The sequence below is a fragment of the Dipodomys merriami genome, unplaced genomic scaffold (genome assembly GCF_024711535.1).
Source record: "Dipodomys merriami isolate MVZ:Mamm:240054 unplaced genomic scaffold, mDipMer1.0.p SCAF_52, whole genome shotgun sequence".
In the NCBI taxonomy this organism is placed as follows: Eukaryota; Metazoa; Chordata; class Mammalia; order Rodentia; family Heteromyidae; genus Dipodomys; species Dipodomys merriami.
In genome coordinates, this window is record NW_027206091.1 from 7,092,243 (window position 1) to 7,112,490 (window position 20,248).

General features: G+C 43.2%; 1 protein-coding gene and 1 pseudogene across 2 annotated transcripts in view; one reads left to right on the top strand and one right to left on the bottom strand.

Moving 5' to 3' along the window:
- Positions 1–20,248, top strand: part of LOC138811101 (zinc finger protein 585A-like) — a 38,248-nt gene that overhangs the window by 1,513 nt on the left and 16,487 nt on the right. Inside the window, exons 2-5 of one of the 2 annotated variants that reach the window (XM_069998672.1) lie at positions 2,287–2,484; positions 6,739–6,865; positions 7,345–7,437; positions 8,425–10,743. In XM_069998672.1, the coding sequence (XP_069854773.1) occupies positions 2,413–2,484; positions 6,739–6,865; positions 7,345–7,437; positions 8,425–10,743 (2,611 nt within the window). In that variant the 5' untranslated portion in view covers positions 2,287–2,412. Of the gene's footprint in view, positions 1–2,286; positions 2,485–6,738; positions 6,866–7,344; positions 7,438–8,424; positions 14,547–20,248 lie in introns of those variants that run through there. The other variant, XM_069998671.1, reaches the window with a different exon arrangement.
- LOC138811125 (zinc finger protein 345-like) overlaps positions 1,594–20,248 on the bottom strand; it is a 20,884-nt pseudogene continuing 2,229 nt past the window's right edge.

Here is a 20,248-nt window from a genome sequence, read left to right on the forward strand (position 1 = left end):
CTTTTTTTATTTTTTGGCAGTCGTGGGCTTGAATTTAGGGCCAGAGATGTCCCTGAGCTTTTTTGGCTTTGAAATGCGATCCTCGGATCTCAGCCTCCCTAGTAGCTAGAATTATATGTGTGAGCCACCAGTGCCCAGCAGCTCCATCTGTCCTTTCTTCTGCTTTCTGTCTTATATATTTGAAAGTATGTTTGGAACACCTGTGTATTTTATTTATTTATTTTGTCAGTCATGGGGCTTGAACTCCAGGGGCCTGTGCATTGCCCCTGAGCTCTTTGATCAAGGCTACCACTTTGAGCCACAGTGCTACTTCTGATTTTCTGGTGGTTAATTGGAGATAAAAGTTTCACACTTTCCTACCCAGGTTGTTTGAACTGTGATTCTCAGATCTTAGCCTCCTGAGTAGCTAGGATTCCAGTCATCCAGCCACAATATTTTTAAAAATAATATATATGATTAAATAGCTCAGAGGATAAGATAGCAAATCAAGCTTTTATCATTAAGAAAAAACCCACACAATTTTCCCAAATGCCTTCCAGCATTTAGATAGTATTGCTTTTTAAAGTTTTTAATTCTGGGGGAAAATTACATGTACTTGCTATAAAGGTATAATTGTCATTTAAGTTTGCTTGTTTTATGCATCAATCTCTCCTCTCTTTGTTGGTATGTATACACACACTGGGGTTTTTGTTTGTTTTTTAATTGTGTCAATCCTGCAACTTCAGCTCAGAGCCTTGGTGCTGTCCCTGAGTTCTTTTGTTCAGAGGTAGCACTTTACCACTTGAGCAACAGTTCCACTTCCAACCTCTTGGTGGTTAAATGGAGATGAATCTCATGGACTTGCCTAGGCTGACTTGGACTGAGTCCTCAAATCTCAGCCTCCTAGTAGCTAGGATTATGGTGTGAGCCACTGATGCCCAGCAAAAGAATGTATTTTTTTGTGTGTGGGGGGGGAGTCTGGTCGTGTGGCCTGAACTCTGGGCCTGGGCACTGTCCCTCAGCTCTTCAGCTCAAGGCTAGCACTCTACCACTTGAGTCACAGCGCCGCTTCTGGCTTTTTTTGCTTATGTGGTGCTGAGGAATCGAACCCAGGGCCTCATGCATACAAGGCAAGCACTCTACCATTGAGCCACCTTCCCAGCCCCCAAAAGAATGCATTTTTAAATGTTTGTAATTCCTCTGGAATTTTCCTCCTAGAATTTGTCTACTGAATACTATGTGGTGGTGGGTCCAGTATCATCACCCTTTGGGCAACACATGCCTTGGACATACTTGGACTTATTTACACATTGTCATAGCTATGGCTCAATATTGTCTCATATGTTTATTGTTTTACTTGTTTTAGTATTTGATAATGGATGGTAATTGCTAATGGTAAGTTGCATGCTTTTGTGTGCCAAGGAGGTGATGGCTACTTTATAAGCATGTCATTTAATTTTCATATCTGATAGATGGAATTTTCAGCAGGGCATGGTGGAACACATCTGTAGTCCCAAAAGTGAGAGGTAGTCAGGAGAAGTACAAGTTTGTGACCAGTTTAGGCTACATAGTAAGATCCTGTCCTACAAAACAAAGCCCATAAGAAACAAAAAGACATTTCATCCTCATGTTTTGAAACTAAAACTAAGGTAATTTTATATTTTTATAGTTTTAAATCAGAAGAAACATAATGCAAATATGCCATAATATTACTTCAGGTCTCATGCTTTCCCTCATATTTCACCATCATTACTGCCTGTCACAATATTTAATCTCCAAAGCACTGCTGCTTTAGTGTAGGCCCAGAAGTAACATTTTCAGCATAATTTGGATACTAGTTTGAAGTGAAAATTCTTGAGCCCTACCTAAGGCAGCCTAAGTCAGAAATTGTGAGGGTGAAGTTGAGAATATTTAAACTGTGTGAACATGTCCACGAGACGATTTGACTGTATACAAGATATTTGTTTGTTTGTTTTTGTCGGTCATGGGCTTGAACTCTGGGCCTACACGGTGTCCCAGTTCAAGGTGAGTGCTCTACCATTTGAACCATAGCGCCACTTCTGGTTTTCTGGTGGTTAGAGATGAGTCTCATGGATTTTCCTGCCTGGGTTGGCTTTGAACCATGATCCTCAGATCTCAGCCTCCTGAGTAGCTAGGATTACAGGTGTAAGCCACCGGTAAGCAGCACATGTGTTCAAGTTTGAGACACATTGCTTTGCAGTTTGTAGCTCAGGGACCATACCCATATACCCAGGATTGTGTAAGTGGTGGATATTGAGTGATGACTGTTAGGCTTGTTCTTTCCAGGTTTCTTGGTATCTCTGGGAGTCTTCTGAACCATATGTCGTGCCAGAATCCAGGCCAACCTAAATTCATGGAGGACCACTAAGCTTTAATCGCCTTAAGAGAAAAAGGGCTGAAAACCCTGTGACTATGCCAAGTAATAAAACTTCATCCCTGAAATCTACAATCCTTGTTCCAGAGGATTATAGGAGCTTATGTGAGGTAAGAAGGAGAAATCTTGGGCTTAGTGATTTCTCCCAGATGGGGTATCTTTAATTTGTTAGGGGAGCACAGGAAGCAGCCATATTCTTTAGCCTGCTGCTTTGGATACCAAATTATAGATAAAAGGTAGCATCTAAAAGTATTCTTGGCTGAGATCGTGGCTTAGTGGTAGAGTGCTTTTCTAGCATGCATGAAGCCCTGGTTCAATTTCTCAGTACCACATACACAGAAAAAGCTGGAAGTGGCACTGTGGCTCAAGTGGTACAGTACTAGTCTTCAGCAAAAAAGAAGCTCAGGGAGAGAGCCCAGATCTAGAGTTCAAGCTCAGGACAGAAAAAAAAAAAAAGGTATTTACTTACTTCATGAATAGATGAAAATAAGCTGATATGGTGGCATTCTCATAGGGTCCCAGAACTTCAGAGGCTGGGCTGTATAGTGAGATCTTACCTCAAAAAAAAAAAAAAAAAAAAGAGAAGAGAGTAGATCAAAACATTATCCTAACCAGGTGCTGAATGGCTTATGCTTATAATCTTAGGATCTAAGGATTACAGTTTGAAGTCAGCCTGAACAGAAAAGGCCAAGAGAGTCTTATCTCCAGTTAATCAGCAAAAAGCCAGAGTAGGAGGTGTGGTGCAAGTGCTAGCCTTGAGTAAACAACAAAAAACACAAGATCCTAAGTGTACACACACACACACACACACACACACACACACACACACACACACACACACACACACACACACACACACACACACACACACACACACACACACACACACACACACACACACACGGTGCAAGTGCTAGCCTTGAGTAAACAACAAAAAACACAAGATCCTAAGTTCTGTCTCTCTCTCTCTCTCTCTCTCCTGATACTTTGTCCAGGAAAATATGTATCAGAGCTAGGTCTCTGTGACTCAAGCCTATGAGGATTGTGGTTTGAAGCCAGCCTGGGCAGGAAAGTTTGTAAAGACTAATCTCCAATAAACTACTCATAAAGCCTGAAGTGGCACTGTGGCTCAAATGGTGGCACTGTGGCTCAAATGGTAGATCATTAGCCTTGAGGAAAAAGAAGTTTAGGGACAATGCTTAGGCCCTTAGTTCAAGCCCTAGGACTGGCAAAAAACAAACAAACAAACAAAAAACAAAAAAAGGACCAGCAAAAACAAAACACACACATTTTTTGCCCAGTCCTGGGACTTGAACTCAGGGCCTGGGCACTGTCCCTGAGCTGCTTTTCGCTCAAGGTTAGCACTCTACTACTTGAGCCACAGTGCCATTTCCAGCCTTTTCTGTTTATATAGTACTGAGGAATCAAACCCAGGGCTTCAAGCATGCTAGGCAAGCACTCTACCACTAAGCCACATTCCTAGCCCCAAGACATATTATTTTTAAGGAAACAATGTATTGAGAGTTTTAACCTGGCATGGTGATACACACCTCTATTAGCTATGTAGAAGCAAAGAGGAGGATCACAATTTGAGGCCAGCCTAGGCAAGTCAGAAAGGCCGTAAGTCACAAATAAGCTTGTGTGGTGGCCCACATACGTATTCCTAGCTACTCAGGAGGCAGTTAGAAGAATCATGGTTGGAGTTCTTCCAGGCTTTAGAAAGCTCAAGACTAGCTGGGAAGGTGGCTCAGTGGTAGAGCGCTTGCCTTGCATGCTCGAGGCCCTGGGTTCAATTCCTCAGCACCACGTAAGCAAAAAGAAAAAAGCCAGAAGTGGCGCTGTGACTCAAGTGGTAGAGCGCTAGCCTTGAGCTGAAGAGCTGAGGGACAGCGCCCAGACCCAGAGTTCAGGCCCCACGACTGGACCCAAAAAAAAAAAAAAAGAAAGCTCAAGACTAGGCTCATACCTGTAATCCTAGCTACTCAAGAGGTTGAGATCTGAGGATCTCGGTTCAAAGCCAGATCAGGCAGGAAAGACCAAGAGACTCTTATCTTCAATTAACCACAGAAAACTGGACGTAACACTGTGGCTTAAGTGGTAGAGTGCTTGCTTTGAGCTGAAGAGCTCAGGGACAGTGCTCAGGTCCAGAGTTCAAGATTTACAACCAACCAAAAAAAAAAACAACAAAAAAACTTCTACTAAATGAGATAGGGCATGAAGTAGACTGCTTGCTTAGCAAATAGGTAGACCTTTATGTAATTCTCAATACTGAGAAGGAAAAAAGGAGAAAAATACACAAAATAAAAATCATTTATCTCATGGGCTGGGAAGGTAGCTCAGTGGTCGAGTGCTTGCCTTGCATGCCTGAGGCCCTGGGTTCAATTCCTCAGCACCACATAAGTAAAAAGAAAAAAGCCGGAAGTGGCGCTGTGCCTCAAGTGGTAGAGTGCTAGCTGTGAGCTGAAGAGCTGAGGGACAGCGCCCAGGCCCAGAGTTCAGGCCCCACGACCGGACCCCTCCCCCCCAAAAAAAAAATTTATCTCATGCAAAATAATTTCCTTTTAGAGACTGCATCTTGCTGTGTCACCTAGGCTGTCATCAAGCCCCAGGCTGGAGGCAAGCAATCTTTCTACCTTAGTCACCCTAGTAGATGGAATATAGACCTGTGTCATCACAGGTGGCTCATGTAAATAAGTTTAGAACTGCAGGATAGATGTCTAGACACAATAGTGGCCTGCCCACTGCTGCCCACGTGGATGTTGCACTATACCATCTTTGTTTTTTTTTTGGTCGGTCGTGGTGCTTGAACTCTGGGCATGGGTGCTGTCCCTCAACTCTTCAGCTCAAGGCTATCACTCTACCACTGGAACCACAGCATCACTTCTGGCTTTTTCTGCCTATGTGGTGCTGAGGAATTGAACCCAGGGCCTCATGCATGCAAGGCAAGCACTCTACCATTGAGCCACCTTCCCAGCCCCTACACCATCTTGTTGAGTGTATCATACCACAGTGGTGAGGAGGGGTACCTTTTCATCTCAAGAACCTTTTTGGCACTTAACTACCATCTCTGCCTGGTGGCCCCAGAACCAACACACACACAAAGTAGTATGGTCAGGGTCCTTGCTTGGGGAGAGCAGAGGTGTGTGGACTCTAGGTGACTGTGTTAGCTGAGCTGCTCAGCTTCCCACCATAGGACTGCAGTCTCCCCAGCATTAAGGACAGGTATGCAATATGATGATGGTTGCTAAAGTCTTCTCAATTATCTTCTCTCTCGAGGGACAAATCTCTCCTAGTTTTGAGCTGCTCACAGTGAGGCTTCGCTTTCTCTGTTGTCTACAAGTTGTTTGTCCTTTTGACTGTTTTTCCTGGTGGGTATTAGTTTCTTTTCAACCATCTTGCTAACATTATGCTCCAGGGGTGAACCTTTTTTTTTTTTTTTTTTGCCATCCTGTGGCTTGAACTCAGGGTCTGGACACTGTCCCTGAGCTTCTTTTGCTCATGGCTAGCGCTCTACCACTTGAGCCACAATGCCACTTCCAGCTTTTTCTGTTTATGTAGTACTGAGAAATGGAATTCAGGACTTCATACATGCTAGCAAGCACTCTCCCTCTAAGCCACAAAGCCACATTCCCAGTCCTGGGGTGAGCTTATTTTTTATTTTTTATTTTTTTGGCCAGTCCTGCCTGGGGCTTGAACTCTGGGCCCAGGCACTGTCCTTGAGCTTCTTTTGCTCAAGGTTAGCACTCACCACTTGAGCCAAGGCTCCACTTCTGGCTTTTTCTGTTTATGTGGAACTGAGGAATCAAACCCTGGTCATTGTACATGGTAGGCGAGCACTCTACCACTAAGCCATGTTCCCAGCAGGGTAAGCTTTCTAAAAGAAGAGTTGGGCCAGGCATCAGTGGCTCACACCTATCATCCTAGCTACTCAGGAGGCTGAGATCTAAGGATTGAGGTTCAAAGCCAGCCTAGGCAGGAAAGTCCAGTTAATCACCAAAAAGCCAGGTCTGGCCCAGAAAGTAAAAATAAAAACAAAAGAAGAGTTAAATCAAAGACAATAATAAAATCAGTTTTCTGTATTCCTTACTGTTTTTTTTTTTTTTTTTTTTTGGGTCCGGTCGTGGGGCCTGAACTCTGGGCCTGGGCGCTGTCCCTCAGCTCTTCAGCTCAAGGCTAGCACTCTACCACTTGAGCCACAGTGCCACTTCCGGCTTTTTTCATTTTGCTTGTGTGGTGCTGAGGAATGGAACCCAGGGCCTCAGGCATGCAAGGCAAGCGCTCTACCACTGAGCCACCTTCCCAGCCCCTACTGTTGTTTTTTCTATCCTCCCAAAGCTATATTCAATAGTAATTTGCCCTTCCAGGGATCTGTGTCCTTAAGGGATGTGACTATAGATTTCAGCAGAGAGGAATGGCAGCACCTAGAGCCTGCTCAGAGGAACCTCTACCGGGATGTGATGCAGGAGACCTACAGCCACCTGCTTTCCGTGGGTAAGCACTGCTTTGCTGGTATCTGAAAGGAGGCCTCCATGTGTTTTCATTCTCAATTGAGTGCATGAGACATCTTAAACTTGTAATGGTTTTGTCCTTGATTCTTCTTTTTTTTTTTGGCCATTCCTGGGGCTTGAACTAAGGCCTAGGCACTGTCCCTGAGCTGCTTTTGCTCAAGGCTAGCACTCTACCACTTGAGCTACAGAGCCACTGCTAGCTTTTTTGGTTTATGTGGTACTGAGGAGTTGAACCCAGGGCTTCATGCATGCTAGGCAAGCACTCTACCACTGAGCTATATTCCCAGCCCCATTCGATTGTTGATTGTCCAGGATTCTTTATCTCCTTGGGGCACTCTTAATGTCACTTGGTTCATAGAGAGATATGTTACTTTTTTTAAAAAATTAAGCACCAAGACATTATTGATTGGGATCTGCAACATGATTAGCTGGACCTAGTCCTTTATCATTTCCTGTGAACAGGGTACCAAGTTCCTGAGCCAGGGGTTTTCATGGTGGACCAAAGAAAGGAGCCATGGGCATTGCAGGGTGAGAGCCCACATCAGAGTTGCCCAGGTGAGTGAACTGCAGGTAGATGAAAGATAAGGAAGCAAAATGAGAAGATATCTCAGATATCTTGAGAAAACTTGGTACCTTTGAAATGATGTTAAAATGCCTGTTCTGGCTGGGCACTTGATGACTTATGCCTGGGGATCATGGTTTAAGACCAGTCCAGCCCGGAAAGTCAGTGAGACTTTTATCTCCAATAAACTACTCAGAAAAAGGGGGATGTGAAGCTGTGGCTCAAGTGGTAGAGCACTAGCCTTGAGCAAAAGCAGCTCAGGGACAGTGCCCAGGCCCTGAGTACCAGCCCCAGGACTGGCAGAAAAAAAAAACAAACAACCCCTGCTGGGCACTGGTGCTATCCAGCTGTCATCCTAGCTACTCAGAAGGCTGAGATCTGAGAATCACAGTTCAAAGCCAGGCAGGACAGGAAAGTCTGTGAGACTCATCTCCAAGTAACCACCAGAAAACTGGAAGTGGCACTGTAGTTCAAAATGATAGTGCACTAACCTTCAAGCACCACAACTGATCAAAATAAATAAATAAAGCCTCTCCTAGAATGTCCTATTTTTTTTTCCTTTGGGGCTTTTGATAATGGGTTCTCAGATATAGAAATGTCTTTTAGGAAGTGGAGCTCTCGCTCAAAGAAATGTCTTCTATTTGGAAGACCTTGTCCTTTCTGTCTTCTTCCTTGGCGTTTTGGATTCTAGAAGGATTCTAGAACTTATGTCATTCTGCCTCATGAAAGAACATCCTGTTGTAGTCTACTCTTTTTTTTTTTTGCCAGTCCTGGGCTTAAACTTAGGGCCTGGGCACTGTTCCTGAGCTTCTTTTGCTCAAGGCTAGCACTCTACCATTTGAGCCACTGTACCACTTCTGGCTTTTTCTGTGTATGTGGTACTGAGGAATCGAACCCAGGGTTTCATGCATACTAGGCAAGCACTTTACCACTAAGCCATATTCCCAGCCCAAGTGATGTTTTCTTGCGTTTCATCCTAGAATTGCAGCAGAGTGGTGACCAGACAGACAGCTGCCAGCAAATGGAAAATAAAACATTACGAGACATTGTTGTAATCAAGAACATACCATCTACAAAGTGTTATTATGAAGATAAGGATATTAGAAAAGTAATTCCACTTAGCCCAAATGGTGGTATTCCTCATCCCCAAAGACCCCACCAGCAAGACTCATTTGGGAATGACCTGAAACATAATCTAGACTGTCAAAGTTATAATAGAAATAATGCATCAAAGAGCACTAAAAAGATGGATGGACATGGTAAAATATCTTCCTTTACTATGTATGAGTGTCCTATAACAAGAGAAAGACTATGGGACCATAATCAATGTGGGAAAGTCCTCAGTTATAAACAAGTACCCGGTCAATATCAGAAAATTCATACGGTGGAGAAATCCTTTGATTATGCCGAATTTGGAAAGATCTTCACCCACAAGTCACAGCTCAATGTACATATAAAAGCCCATATAGGAGAAAAACTCTATGTATGTATTGAATGTGGGAAGGCGTTTGTCCAAAAGCTAGAATTCATTACACATCAAAAGAACCATACTAGAGAGAAGCCCTATAAATGCAATGATTGTGGAAAGTCTTTTTTCCAAGTATCTTCTCTTTTCAGACATCAGAGGATTCACACTGGAGAAAAACTCTATGAATGCAGGGAGTGTGGGAAAGGCTTCTCTTATCACTCCGATCTCAGTATACATCAGAAAATTCATACTGGAGAGAGACACCATGTATGCAGCGACTGTGGCAAGGCATTCACACAAAAGTCCACACTCAAGATGCACCAGAAGATCCACACGGGTGAGAGATCCTACATATGTATTGAATGTGGACAGGCCTTCATCCAGAAGACACACTTGGTTGCACACCGGAGAATTCATACCGGAGAAAAGCCATACCAATGTAGTCACTGTGGGAAAGCCTTCGTTTCCAAGTCACAGCTCCAGGTACATCAACGGATTCACACAAGGGGGAAACCTTATATATGCACAGAATATGGGAAGGTCCTCAACAATACTTCAAACCTCACTCCACCAAAGAAAGTTCCAATGAGAGAGAAGTCTTCCATCTGTACTGACTGTGGGAAGGCCTTTACCTACAGGTCTGAGTTAATTATTCATCAGAGAATTCACACTGGAGAAAAACCTTATGCATGTGGTGAGTGTGGAAAGGCCTTCACTCAGAAGTCAGCACTCACAGTGCATCAGAGGATCCACACAGGAGAAAAATCCTATGTGTGCATGAAGTGTGGGTTAGCCTTCATCCAGAAGGCACATTTGATTGCACATCAGGTAATTCATACTGGACAGAAACCTTATAACTGTGGGCAGTGTGGGAAATTCTTTACTTCCAGGTCACAGCTGCATGTGCATAAACGAATTCATACAGGAGAAAAACCCTATATATGTAATATGTGTGGGAAGGCATTTACCAACAGGTCAAATCTCATCACTCATCAGAAAACTCACACAGGAGAAAAGTCCTATATATGTTCTAAATGTGGAAAAGCCTTCACTCAGAGGTCAGATTTGATTACACATCAGAGAATTCATACCGGAGAGAAACCATATATATGCAATACCTGTGGGAAAGCCTTCACCCAGAAATCACACCTCAATATACACCAGAAAATTCATACTGGAGAGAGACAATATGAATGCCGTGAATGTGGGAAAGCCTTCAACCAGAAATCAATACTCATTGTGCATCAGAAAATCCACACAGGAGAGAAACCTTACGTATGCACAGAATGTGGGAGAGCTTTCATCCGCAAGTCAAACTTCATTACCCATCAAAGAATCCATACTGGAGAGAAACCCTATGAATGCAGTAACTGTGGGAAATCCTTTACCTCCAAGTCTCAGCTCTTAGTACATCAGCCAGTTCACACAGGTGAGAAGCCCTATGTGTGTACTGAGTGTGGGAAGGCCTTTAGTGGCAGGTCAAATCTCAGTAAGCACCAAAAAATCCATACTGGAGAGAAGCCTTACATCTGTTCTGAGTGTGGGAAGACGTTCAAACAGAAGTCAGAGTTGATTACACATCACAGAATTCACACTGGCGAGAAACCTTATGAATGCACTGACTGCAGGAAATCTTTCACCAAGAAATCCCAGCTCCAAGTGCATCAGCGAATTCACACAGGGGAGAAGCCTTATGTGTGTGCTGAGTGTGGGAAGGCCTTTACTGACAGGTCAAATTTAAATAAACATCAAACCAAACACACCAGAGATAAGCCATATAAGTGTGCAGTCTGCGGGAAAGGCTTTGTTCAGAAATCAGTGCTCAGAGTACATCAGAGTATTCACATTTAAAAGTAACTGTGAGAAAATGCTCACTGAGGATATGTTTTATTTGGCTTTATTGCATGGATAGGACATAGTATGTGTATTATTGTAAGTAGAAATGCCCTCATACATATCACTGCTCAAAAGGACCTCTGAGAAGGCCCCCAATGGTGGGAGTAGTTGAGCTTCCTACACTGTCATGATGAAATACATGATGAAAGGATACAGCCCATTTGACACATCTATAAGAAGCTTTCTCTGAAAAAAATGCAATAGAATGATGTTACCAAAGTCTTAATAGGAAAGATGATAAGTCATATTAGAATTGTCAGTGTAAATGGTTCAGTGCCAACAAACTGGTAAAAGCATAAAATTTCTATAGGAGTAGTAGACCGGTCCTTGGTGTGTAAGTTGGTTGTTGCAGAATAATTGTCTAACAGGGTCATGTGTTTTCTTTCTATAGTAGGATCTAAGACATTTGTGTATGTCAAATCCCCAATTGAATATTAAAATCAAGAAAGAAGCCGAGCGCCAGTGGCTCATGACTGTAATCCTAGCTGAGGCTGAGGTCTGAGGATTTTGGTTCAAAGCCAGCCCGGGCAGGAAAGTCTGTGAGACTCTTCAATAAACCAGCAAAAATCTGGAAGAGGCACAGTGGCTTAAGTGGTAGAGTGCTCGCCTTGAGGGAGAGTGCCCAGGCCCAGGGTTCAAGCCCCACAAACTGACAGAAAAATAAAGATACAATAAAAGATACATCTCCTAAAAGATATACAAACCTAAGAGTATATGTGGACTCCTCACTGAAATCTATCATCAGGCTTTGTAACCTGTTTCAGTAGCCATCAAGAGTCTTTGAATCTCACAAGCCATTGGCACATTGTCTTTTGAACTCCCATTTCCTTTAGGAAAGCTTGAAGTCATTTTTCCACCATTTTTATCAATTTAAATGACCCATCACAGTTCTTCACACCTTTGCCTTTGCCACTGTGTGTGTGTGTGTGTGTGTGTGTGTGTGTGTGTGTGTGCGCGTGTGTGCGTGTGTGCATGCTGGGCCTGGGGTTAAAACTCAGGGTTTGGGTGTTGATCCTGAGCTATTTTGCTCAAGGCTAGTATTCTATCACCTGAGCTACAGCTCCACTCTCCACTTATTTATTTTTGGAAGTTAATTAGAGACAAGAGTCTCATGGACTTTCCTTCCCAGGCTGGCTTTGAATCTCAGATCTCTAGGTTTACAGGTATGAGCCACCAGTGCCTGGCTGCCTTTGTGACTTTTTATTTGCCAGTCCTCGGGCTTGAACTCAGGCACTGTCCCTGAGTTTCTTTTGCTCAAGGCTTGTGCTCTACCTCTTGAGCTACAGCCCCACTTTCAGCTTTTTCTGTTTCTGTGGTATTGAAGAATCAAACCTGAGGCTTCATGCATCCTAGGCAAGCACTCTACCACTGAACCACATTCCCAGCCCCATCCTTTTGTGACTTCTTTTTTGGCTAGTACTGGGCTTGAACTCAGGGCCTGGGCACTGTCCCTGAACTGCTTTTGCTCAAGGCTAGTGCTCTACTAGCACAGTGCCCTTTCTGGCTTTTTCTGTGTATGTGGTACTGAGGAATCGAACCCAAGGCTTCATGCATGCAAGGCAAGTACTGTACCACTAAGCCACATTCCTAGACCCTTTGTGACATTTAAAGAACAAATCCATAACTTTGAACCAAACTTATGTTCACTGTCAGCTTTCTGTCTACCTTCCTGTCATGCCCTACTCTACAAGGATTCTTCCATGGCCCTCAAATACATATAACATTGGCATTTGCAGTATATCTACAAAGAGCCCAGCACTTCACTGTATCTGGGGAGTTGCTCCATCTATTTCTTCCAATGATGCCTCTTCACTGTCCTCTCCCTAATATTCCAGCTTGTTTCCCTTCTTTCACCCTACATCCATTTAGTCATGATCTCTGAAGTGAAACAACTATTGTCTTTTAAAAAGAAAATGAAGACTAGGAAACCCCACTTGGATTTGCTGGCATAACTAAATTCCTACACCTAGCAGGTGAATTATTCTTACTCATAAAGGAGTAAGAATCAGACTTTTTCCATAGTCATTTACATGAATATCTCCATTATGAGACATTAGTTGAGTAACGTATGAGTAATGGTTGAGTTTTACCATTAAAACAAAACAACAACAAAAACCCAAGTGCCAGTGACTTACCCCTGTAATCCTAGCGACAGAGGAAGCTGGCATCTGAAGATCATGGTTTGAAGCCAACCCAGACAGGAAAGTACATGAGACTCAAGACCAATTAACCAGGAAAAAGGAGTGTGAAGGTGTGGCTCAAGTGGTTAAGTGCCAGCCTTGAGTTTAAAAGTAAAGGATCGGCCGGGCACTGGTGGCTCACGCCTGTAATCCTAGCTACTCAGGAGGCTGAGATCTGAGGATCGTGGTTCAAAGCCAGCCCGGGCAGGAGAGACTGTGAGACTCCTATCTCCAATAAACCACAAGAAAACCAGAAGTGGCGCTGTAGCTCAAGTGGTAGAGCGCTCGCCTTGAGCTGAAGAGCTGAGGGACAGCGCCCAGGCCCAGAGTTCAAGTCCCACTACCGACCAAAAGAAAAAAAATAAATAAAAGTAAAGGATAGCCAGCACTAAGGCCCTAAATTCAAACCCCAGTACCAGCAAATACACACACAACCAATGAAGTTTGAGAACAATGAAGTTAGGTAATATTAACTAAGCATTTAGGGCTTATGTTAAGCACAATTATGGAATGGACACCACTCATTCTGAAGTACTCTAATCATGCCCAGATAACCATATGAATTCCATATATGCACATCATAAATCTGGGAGAATATGCTGGGTGACACCAAGGAGGAACTAAAATAGTAGTTTGGTAAAGATAATTGTATACTTCTGTAGCCAATAAATTAGTATATTTTACAGACTATATGTTTACAGACAATGTTAAAGGCTGGTTAGAGTATAGCATGATCACATTTTGTTCTAAAAATATTAAGAATTATACTATAGTACATGAGGGTAAGGATAAGATGGGGAAGAATGATGGAAGGGGTGACATTAATGTAAAGGTATTATAATCAGACTTCTGGAACTGAAATCCCCTTTACCAGTACTTACTAATAAAAAATTAAAAAGAAACAGTAAGATATAGTCTTAAATGGTTTTTTCCAAGTTTGTTAGTGGTTATGATGGTTAAGATTATTGTCATGTAGGCTGGGCACTGGTGGCTCATGCCTGTAATCCTAGCTACTCAGGAGGCTGAGATCTGAGGATCATGGTTTGAAGCTATCCTGAATAGTAAAGTCCCTGGGAGACTCTTACCCCTAATTAACCACTCAAAAATGGGAAGTGGTGCTGTGGCTCAATTGGTAGAGCCTCTAGCTTTGAGCACAGAGAGGCTCAGGGATATTGCCTAGTCCCTGAATTCTGGCCCAAAACTGGCACACACACACACACACACACACACACACAAAAGAATTACAAAAAAGAACCAGGGAAGAGAAAAAGGGAGAAATTAGACTTTCCATAAAATAATTTTGAGAGGGCTGGGAAGGTGGCTCAGTGGTAGAGTGCTTACCTTGCATGCATGAAGCCTTGGGTTGATTCCTCTGCACCACACAAACAGAAAAAGCCAGAAATGGCACCGTGGCCCAAGTGGTAGAGCACTAAACTTGAGCTGAAGAGCTGAGGGACAGTGCCTGGGCCCAGAGTTCAGGCCCCACGACCAACAAAAAATAATAATTTTGAGGTGGCTCTGTAATTCTGTATAATATACACCAAGTGAAAAAAATAAGTAGTATGGTTAAGCAAAATAGTTTTCAATAAAATCAAGGGGAAATAGAATATATTAAAAATACTTATTAAGTATGAATTTTATGAAATAAAGCAATTATATATGTGTGTGTGTGTGTATATATATATATATATATATATATATATATATATATATATATATACATATGTGTGTGTGTGTATCCTCAAATATGTATTTTTTTGTCGGTCGTGGGGCTTGAACTCTGGGCCTGGGCGCTGTCCCTCAGCTCTTCAGCTCAAGGCTAGCGCTCTACCACTGGAGCCATAGCACCACTTCCGGCTTTTTTTTTTTCTGCTTATGTGGTGCTGAGGAATCGAACCCAGGGCTTCATACATGCAAGGCAAGCGCTCTACCACTGAGCCACCTTCCCAGCCCAGGACTTTTTTTTTTTTTTTTTTTGTCGGTCGTGGGGCTTGAACTCTGGGCCTGAGCGCTGTCCCTCAGCTCTTCAGCTCAAGGTGAGCACTCTACCACTTGAGCTACAGTGCCACTTCTGGTTTTCTGGTGGTTTATTGGAGATAGGAGTCTCACGGTCTTTCCTGCCTGGGCTGGCTTTGAACCTCGATCCTCAGATCTCAGCCTCCTGAGTAGCTAGGATTACAGGCGTGAGCCACCAGCGCCCGGCCCCAGGACTTTTCTTATGTTGCTGAAACTGAGCCCCATTCAAGAGCATTACCCCCTCCCTCAAATTTATGAAGTTTCTTACCAACATGTGTTTTCTCTTGCCAATTAAAAGCTGAGCCATGCCCAAGGACTTTCCACATGCAAGCCTGGTGCCAGTGGTAGAGCGCTCGCCTTGAGCTGAAGAGCTGAGGGACAGTGTCTAGGCCCAGAGTTCAGGCCCCACAACCAACAACAACAAAAAAAAGACTTTCCACATTTTACATTCGTAGGGCTTTTCACCAGTATGAATTAGCTGGTGCTGAATAAGTTTTGAATTGCTACCAAAGGCTTTCCCACACTCCTTATAAGGCTTTTCCCCAGCATGAATTCATTAATGTTGAGCAAGGTCAGAAGCACTACTAAAGATCTTCCCACACACCTGACCATCAAAGGGTGTCTACTGTGTGCATTCTTTGATGCTGGATAAGTTTTCAGCCACTTCTAAATGCTTTTTCGCATTCCTCACACACAAATGGTTTCTCACCTGTGTGAATCCTCTGATGCTGAGATTGGAGCCATTAGTAAAAGTCTTCCCACATTCCTTACATACGTTTCTCACCAGTGTGAATTCTTTGATGTCGAGTAAGGGCTGATCCAAAACTAAAGGCCTTTTCACATTTGCTGCATATATAAGGTTTCTTACCTGTATGAATTCTTTGATGCCAAGTAAGGGCTGATCCACTACTAAATGCCATTCCACAGGTCTTACATTCATTGGGCTTCTCACCAGTATGGACTCTCTGATGTTGAGTTAGGTTTGAGCCACTGCCAAAGGCTTTCCCAAAGTCCTTACACTGATAAGGTTTCTCATCTGTGTGAATTCTATGATGCTGAGTGAGAGCTGATTTGAGACTAAAGGACTTGCCACATTCCTTACACTCATAAGTCTTTTCTCCACTGTGAAAGATCTGATGTGAATAAAGCCTGAGCCAAAACTAAAGGCTTTCCCACAGTCTTTACATTCATAGGGCTTCTCACCAGTATGAATTCTCTGATGGTGAGTGAGGTTTGAGCCACTACCAAAGGCTTTCCCACATTCCTTACATTCGTAAGGCCTCTCACTGGTGTGAATTCTCTCATGGTAAGCAAGGTTCGCACAACTACCAAAGGCCTTGCCACATTCCTTACACTTGTAAGGTTTCTCACCCGTATGAATTCACTGATGGCATATAAGGACTGATGAAAACAAAATCCTTCCCATATTCCTTACATTCAAGGAGTTTCTCATTAGTATGAATTCTCTGATGTTGGGTACTGTAAGTGGGCATGTCTTCAGAAGGAAATATCATTTGACTGAAAAGTCCATCCAGAGATCCCTGTTTTCTCTCAATCTGGCTTTTACATTTCCAATCACCTCTGAAACTTAGACACTCAATGCTGTGTTTTGTAAAGCTTTCCATTATCTCCAATTAGAGGTTCTATTCCATAAGTATCCTTTTCTCAGAAAGAAATTCTTGATCTCAACTTTCATTTACAACCTGAAAGAAAATATAAAAGCAAGCATTCACTTTTCCATGTTCTGGGAGAAATAAAACTTCTATTAATGGATGATGAAAGGCACTGATGCAATTATTTTTCATAAAAAGTGTTTTTCATATATGCTCCTCAGATATGGGGTAGTTTTGGAAATAGACAAGGAAAACAGAAGGAATGATGAAGTCAGACCGATGGGTAAAAGACATTTTTTTTTTGGGGGGTCCAGTCATGGGGTCTGAACTCTGGGCCTGGGCGCTGTCCCTCAGCTCTTCAGCTCAAGGCTAGCGCTCTACCACTTGAGCCACAGCACCATAGGAAGATATGGATCAAAAGATACAAAATTACAGGTAAGTAAGATGAATATGTTCCAAGTTCTAATGTACAACAGAAGAACTAGAGTTATTGTATTTGTGATTTTAGCAGAGAATAGATTTTACATGTTCTTGCCTTGGAGAGAAAAAAAAGAATGAGATGATAAACATGAATTTGTCGAGTCTAAAAAGCTTTCATTATATATACATGTATATCTATCAAAACATCATATTGTGCATATGCATAAATATATTTCCGGGGCTGGGAAGGTGGCTCAGTAATAGAGTGCTTACCTTGCATGCATGAGGCCCTGGGTTCGATTCCTCAGCACCACATAAGCAAAAAGAAAAAAGCCTGAAGTGGTGCTGTGGCTCAAGTGGTAGAGCGCTAGCCTTGAGCTGAAGAGCTGAGGGACAGTGCCCAGGCCCAGAGTTCAGGCCCCACGACCGGACCCAAAAAAAATAAAAAAAAATAAAATATATTTCCAAGTCCATTAAAAATTTAAAAACACAGGTAAATAAAATCAGATATTTGAGCAAAACCTGATGGATAGGAGAGGTTTAAAAAAATTCTAGGGGCTGGGAAGGTGGTTCAGTGGTAGAGTGCTTGCCTTGCATGCATGAGGCCCTGGGTTTGATTCCTCATCACTGCATAAGCAGAAAACTCCAGACGTGGTGCTGTGGCTCAAGTGGTAGAGCGCTAGCCTTGAGCTGAAGAGCTGAGGGACAGTGTCCAGACCCATAGTTCAGGCCCCAGGACCAAAAAAAAAAAAAAAACATTATAAACAAGCCAGGCACCGGTAGCTCATGCCTGTTATCCTAGCTACTAAGGAGGCTGAGATCTGAGGATCATGGTTCAAAGCCATCTGGGGCAGGAAAGTCCCTGAGACTCTTATCTCCAATAAACCACCAGAAAATTGGAAATGGCACTGTGGCTCAGGTGGTAGAGCATTCTCCTTGAGCTGAAGAACTGAGGGACAGTGCCCAGGCCCAGAGTTCAAGCCCCATGACCGACCAGAAAAAAAAAAATCTAAACAACATAGAAAGTATGTTTGAATTTATATAGCATTTAAAAGCAGGCAAACACGGAGTACAATGGCTCAAATCTGAAATTCTATCTACTTAGGAGGTGGAGATCTGGAGGATCAATTTTGAGGCCAGCTTGGGCAAAAAGACTAGGGGATTCCATCACCTCACTCAACAGGTGGACACATGGCACAAGACTAAAATCCCAGCTAAGTGGGGATGCACAAATAGGAGGAATCTGGCCAAGGCTAGTCTAGACATAAAGAATATAAAAGATTCTTCATGGTGATAGAGTCATACAACTTTGATAAAAAAATTTATAATAGCCAAGTAATATTTTTTTTTTTACATTTTTTTTTTTTTTTAGGGGTCCGGTCGTGGGGCCTGAACTCTGGGCCTGGGCGCTGTCCCTCAGCTCTTCAGCTCAAGGCTAGCGCTCTACCACTTGAGCCATAGCGCCACTTCCGGCTTTTTTTCTTTTTGCTTATGTGGTGCTGAGGAATCAAACCCAGGGCCTCAGGCATGCAAGGCAAGCGCTCTACCACTGAGCCACCTTCCCAGCCCAGTAATATTTTTGTGTGCATGTGCTAGTACTGTGGCTTGAACACAGGGCCTGTCCCTGGTCCTTAACATTCTACCAGTTAGCCACAGTTCTGCTTCAACATTTTGGGTGCATAACTGGAGAGTCTCACAGACTTCTCTTTCTAGGTGGGCTTTGAAGCTTGATCCTCAGATCTAAGTCTCCTGAATAGCTAGGATCACACACGTGAGCCACCAAGGCCCAGCCTCATTCATGACTCCTCTTTGTATCTGTTTTCCTATGATTTTTTTTTTTTTTTGTTAGTCCTGGGGCTTGAACTCTGAGCTAGAATCTGTCCCTGAGCTTCTTTTGCTCAAGGCTAATGCTCCACCACTTGAGCCACAGAGCTACTTCCAGCTTTTTCTAAGTAGTTTATTGAAGATAAGAGTCTCTAGCTGGCTTCAAACTGCAATCCTCAGATCTCAGCCTCCTGAGTAGCTAGGCTTATAGATATCAGCCACCAACACCAGGCTTCCTATGACCTTGAGAGTTCTCTTAACTTCTTCTTAGCTAATCCTTTGTTTCTCAAGTCCCATTATACTTAATCACAGTTTATATTAAACTTTCACAGTTCAAATTATTATGGTTTCTTGATTAGATATTGGCTTCGAAAGAACAGAGACCTGAAGAGGCCTTCAGAGATGGGATTTAAGAATTAGTTTGATCTTCTACGCATCCTTGAGTGTTTGTTGCACTAACTCTTTTTGCTTTGGGCTTCAATACATTCCAGAACAATATCTGGTAAGGTTTAGAATGCTAAAATGAATCAAGCAATGCTGGGCACTGGTGGCTCATGCCCATAATCCTACCTACTCAGGAGGCTGAGAGCTGAGGATTGCAGTTCAAAGCCAGCCTGGTCAGGAAAGTCTGTGAGACTCTTATACCCTATTAACTACAAAAAAGCAGGAAATGGAGCTGTGACTTTAGTGGCAGAACACTAATTCTCCTTGTGCAAAAGAAGCTCAGGGACAGCGTCCAGGCCCCAAGTTCAAGCATCAGGCCTTGCACAGAAAAAACCCAGACAGAGGGCCAGGAAGGTGGTGCTTGCCTTGCATGCATGAGGCCCTGCGTTCGATTCCTCAGCACCACATAAGTAGAAAAAGCTGGAAGTGGCACTATGGCTCAACTGGTCTTTAGAGCACTAGTCTTGAGCTGAAGAGCTGAGGGACAGTGCCCTGGCCCAGAGTCCAAGCCCCAAGAGGGACAAAAAAAAAAAAAAAAAACCAGAATAATAAATAAAACTAAAATCATATGACCAAGCCGGGCGCTGGTGGCTCATGCCTGTAATCCTAGCTACTCAGGAGGCTGAGATCTGAGGATCGCGGTTCAAAGCCAGCCCGGGCAGGAGAGACCGTGAGACTCCTATCTCCAATAAACCACCAGAAAACCAGAAGTGGCGCTGTAGCTCAAGTGGTAGAGCGCTTGCCTTGAGCTGAAGAGCTGAGGGACAGCGCCCAGGCCCAGAGTTCAAGCCCCACGACTGACCAAAAAAACAACAACAACAATAAAATCATATGACCAATTTATAAGAGAAAATAAAAAATGTTCATCTGATGGGACAGTAGGAGTTTCTACTGTTTCCCAAGGAGAAAAGTTTAGGAACCAGGTCACATGATAAACAAGAAT